Below are 4,796 nucleotides of genomic sequence, written 5' to 3'. Positions count from 1 at the left end.
TAATAATAATAATAATAATAATAATAATAATAATAATAATAATAAAGTTGGAAGGGACCTTGGAGGTCATCTAGTCCAACCCCCTGCTCAGGCAGGAAACCCTATACCATTTCAGACAAATGGCTGTCCAGTCTCTTCTTAAAAACTTCCAGTGTTGGAGCATTCACCGCTTCTGGAGGCAGGTTGTTCCACTGGTTAAATGTTCTAACTGTCAGGAAGTTTCTCATTCTATTCTATTCCTTATTTCTACTCTATTCTAATTTCATTCTATTCTATTCTATTCTATTCTTCATTCTATTCTATTCTAATTTCATTCTATTCTTTCTGTTCTATTCTAAATTCTATTCTATTCTAATTTCATTCTATTCTATTCTAAATTCTATTCTATTGTATTCTATTTTAAATTCTGTTCTATTCTTATTCTATTGTATTCTATTGTATTCTATTCTAAATTCTATTCTATTCTATTCCTTATTTCTATTCTATTCTAATTTCATTCTATTCTTTATTTCTACTCTATTCTAATTCTATTCTATTCTATTCTATTCTAATTTCATTCTATTCTATTCTAATTTCATTCTATTCTTTCTATTCTATTCTAAATTCTATTCTATTCTATTTTAAATTCTGTTCTATTCTTATTCTATTCTATTGTAATTTCATTCTATTCTATTGTATTCTATTCTAAGTTCTATTCTATTGTATTCTATTCTAAATTCTATTCTATTCTATTCTATTCTATTCTATTCTATTCTATTCTATATTCTGTTCCGTTCCGTTCCGTTCCATTCTATTCTATTATATTGTAATTTCATTCTATTCTATTGTATTCTATTCTAAATTCTATTGTATTCTATTGTATTCTATTCTTATTTTGCCTAGATATCCAGGCTCAAAGAGGGAATGAATTGACACTGACAAAAACAGCTTTTTCTGCTGATAATCACCTAGGTTGCTCCAGAGAGTGCAGGTAGCCCTCGACTTACGACAGTTCACTTAGTGACTGTTGGAAGTTACAACGGCACTGAAAAAAAAGACTTAGAACCCTTTTCCACACTTATGGCCATCGCAGCATCCCCCCCCCCATGATTACGCGATCAAAATCCAGGCCCTTGGCAATGGACTCCGAGTTATGATGGTTGCCGTGTCCCGGCGTCCCCTCTTTTGCGACCTTCTGACCAGCAAAGTCAATGGAGGGGAAGCCGGATTCACTTCACAACCGGGTTACCAACTTATCAACTGCAGTGGATTCACTTAACAGCTGTGGCAAGAAAGATGGTAAAATGGGGACAAAGCTCCCTTAACAAATGTCTCGCTTAACGACAGAAATTTTGGGCTCAGTTGTGGTCGTAAGTCGAGGACTGCCTGTATATTGAAGCTGGCCGAAGAGGAGAAAAATGGCCTAACTTAATAACTGCAGTTAAGCGCTGTGGCGAGAAATCGGGCAGACCTCCTTGAACGAAAATTTCTCGCTTCGCGGCATAAATTTTGGGCTCAATTCTGGTCATAAGTCGAGGACTACCTGTCAACTCAGGAAAACCACCGAGCCGACAGAAGGATCGGAGAAGCGCACGAGGCAAGGTGGGGGTACCTGAGTGATGGAGCCACGCAAAGCAGGCATCGCTTCCATGGAAAGTTTGCTGGTGGGGGTCCCTCGGGTGATGCTTCCTTCCTGGATGGTGGTTGTACCTGCAGGGAAGCGGAAGAGAAGAGGACAAGGGTGACGATGGGCCTGCAGAGGTAACAAGGCCAGGTAAAAGGCACGGAGGACAGATGCCATAGGTACAGTAGTGGCCCAAATTGTGGAAATCTTTTGGGAAAAGTGTACAGTAGAAATGCCACCTTGGGTTAAGTTTCCACCCATTTTTCTTCTCATTTCTTTATAACTGCAGCCTTGTTCACTTAATAATTCTATTTTACATGGCGTTCTGGGCGACCAGTCAACTCTTTGCACCATGACTTTAATTTTATTACGTTTTACAAGCTCACTAAGTGAAAGAACACACAAAAACCCCAACCAACTTGATAGCGATCACATAACACACTGACACATGTCCTCCTCTCAGCTTCAATACAGGACATCAATCACTGGATCCTACCGTGATCTGATTGGCTCACGGCCAAAACAAGAGGACACCCGATTGGCTCTCTAAACACTCCTGCTCATTGGCTACCATCAGGTGAAGGAAAGCTACCTGAGATCAACCTAAGCAAGGTGTGCTTCCTTTTTCTGGTTATTTGGCTATAGCTTTTCATAGAATACAGTACAGATAATTGAACAAACTTTGTTGCATTACATTCTTGATTAAATTATCTTTCCATTGATATATACTTTTATGATACTACTCCAAAAGAAAGTGGTGTTATTAGCCATCAAACCTCAAATGTACACTTTTCCCCAAAAGGTTTCCACAATTTTGGCCACTACTGTAGATAACGGTATGTGTAGGAACTGCTCAAAGTTACAATAACGGTGCTGGAAAAAATGTGAGGAGTGTTTTTGAACGGTGGCTGCTGCAGCCTCCCTGTGATCAGGGGATCGAAGTTTAGCCGTTTGGTAACAGATTCGTATGCATGACGGTGGCCGTGTCCCGGGGGGAGTGTCATGTGATCACCTTTTGCAACCAAGCCAAGTTGATGGGGAAGCCGGAGTCGCTTAACAAGCACGTTACTAATTTAACAAGCACAGTGATTCACTTAAGCAGGGTGGCAAGGAAGGTGGAATGGAATAGAATAGAAAATATGGAATGGAATGGAATGGAATAGAATAGAATATAAGAGAATAGAATAGAATAGAAAATATGGAATGAAATGGAATGGAATAGGATAGAAAATATGGAATGGATTGGAATGGAATGGAATAGAATAGAATAGAAAATAGAATACGGAATGGAATGGAATAGAATAGAATGGAATAGAAAATATGGAATGGAATTGAATGGAATAGAATAGAAAATATGGAATGGAATAGAATGGAATGGAATAGAATAGAAAATATGGAATGGAATGGAATAGAATGGAATAGAAAATATGGAATGGAATGGAATAGAATAGAATAAAAAATATGGAATGGAATGGAATAGAAAAGAAAATATAGAATGGAATGGAATAAAATAGAAAATATGGAATGGAATAAAATAGAAAACATGGAATGGAGTGGAATAGACTGGAATAGAATGGAATGGAATGGAATAGAAAATATGGAATGGAATGGAATAGAATAGAAAATATAGAATGGAATGGAATAGAATAGAAAATATAGAATGGAATGGAATGGAAGAATAGAAAATATGGAATGGAATCAAATGGAATGGAATGGAATAGAATAGAAAATAGAATATGGAATGGAATAGAATAGAAAATATGGAATGGAATAGAATAGAAAATATGGAATGGAATGGATTGGAATAGAATAGAAAATAGAATACGGAATGGAATGGAATGGAATGGAATAGAATAAAATAGAAAAGAAAAGAAAAGAAAAGAAAAAACGGAATAGAATCGAACAGAAAATATGGAATGGAATAGAACAGATTAGAATAGAAAATATGGAATGGAATGGAATAGAATAGAAAATAGAATACGGAATGGAATGGAATGGAGATAGGATAGGATAGGATAGGATTGTTGGGGGCAAAATGCCGACTCTGTAACCCGCTTAAAGAGGGCTGCAAGGCGCTGTGAAGCGGTATATAAGTCTAAGTGGTATTCCTATTGCAGTCTCTACATGTCTACTGATGGCTGATAGTCTGTCTATTCTCACCCCCACCAACACCGATAGAGCAAGCCGTTTTAACAGAGAGCAAACCCCACTCCCTTCTAGCACTGATGAGGTTACCTAGTTGGGTCATGAGACGTCTGCAAGAAAACCACCCAGTTCAGAGAGCACCCAGGACCTCCACAGAACAGGGTGTACTTAAAAGACCGGCTCATACAATCTCAAGCACGCCCATTTTCTTCCTTTAATTCAAGCTTGGCTTACCTCGAACGACTCCTTCGTGCTGAGCTCTTACCAACAGGCCTTCGGGCTGCGAGTTTTGGCTCCGGGGTGAAAATTCCTCTTGCTTGATGTACGGCAGGGAAACTGCGAAGAAGGCAAGGAGGTGTGTTAAAGAGACACACAACCCACTCCAAACCATTTCATTCCCACATAGCCTCAGAGCATCCAAGCACACACGAGTCGGATCTTGGCTAGGGGTCCATTTTCCAAACCACTAACGCCGACCCTGAGACTCAGGCCTGCCCTGGTGGCGCAGTGGTTAGAGGGCCGCATTGCAGGCTGACTCTGCCCACTGCCAGGAAGTTCGATCCTGACCGGCTCACGGTTGACTCACTTTTCGTCCTTCTAAGGTCGATAAAATGAGGACCCAGATTGTTGGAGGCAAATAGGCTGTAAACCGCTTAGAGGGGGCTGTAAAGCATCGTGAAGCGGTATATAAGTCTAAGTGCTATTGCTTCCTTCCTTTCCTTCTTTCCCTCCCTCCCTTTTCTCCTTCCGTCCTTTGTCATGGTGGCGCAATGGTTAGAAGACAGTATTGCAGGCCCACTGCCCGGAGTTCGATCCTGACCGGCTGAAGACTGATTCAGCCTTCCGTCCTTCCGAGGTCGGTAAAATGAAAATCCAGATTGTTGGGGGCAAATAGGCTGACTCTATAAACTGCTTAGAGAGGGCTGTAAAACCCTGTGAAGCGGTATATAAGTCTAAGTGCTGTTGCTTGGGAAGGAAGGAAGGAAGGAAGGAAGGAAGGAAGGAAGGAAGGAAGGAAGGAAGGAAGGAAGGAAGGAAGGAAGGAAGG

General features: G+C 40.1%; 1 protein-coding gene across 1 annotated transcript in view; it reads right to left on the bottom strand.

The window, feature by feature from the left end:
* Window positions 1-4,084, bottom strand: part of LOC107300136 (nuclear receptor corepressor 1-like) — a gene marked incomplete at both ends in the record, with an annotated part of 18,706 nt that extends 14,622 nt beyond the window's left edge. Inside the window, 2 exons of the mRNA XM_015829476.1 lie at window positions 1,592-1,689; window positions 3,983-4,084. Coding sequence (XP_015684962.1) covers window positions 1,592-1,689; window positions 3,983-4,084 — 200 coding nt within the window. The remainder of the gene's footprint in view (window positions 1-1,591; window positions 1,690-3,982) is intronic.
* Window positions 4,085-4,796: the final 712 nt, after the last annotated feature.

The sequence above is a fragment of the Protobothrops mucrosquamatus genome, unplaced genomic scaffold, assembly GCF_001527695.2.
Source record: "Protobothrops mucrosquamatus isolate PMUCROS unplaced genomic scaffold, P.Mucros_1.0 scaffold6203, whole genome shotgun sequence".
NCBI lineage: Eukaryota > Metazoa > Chordata > Lepidosauria > Squamata > Viperidae > Protobothrops > Protobothrops mucrosquamatus.
Note: the sequence above shows the minus strand (reverse complement) of the source record. Positions and strands in the feature narration are given on the sequence as shown.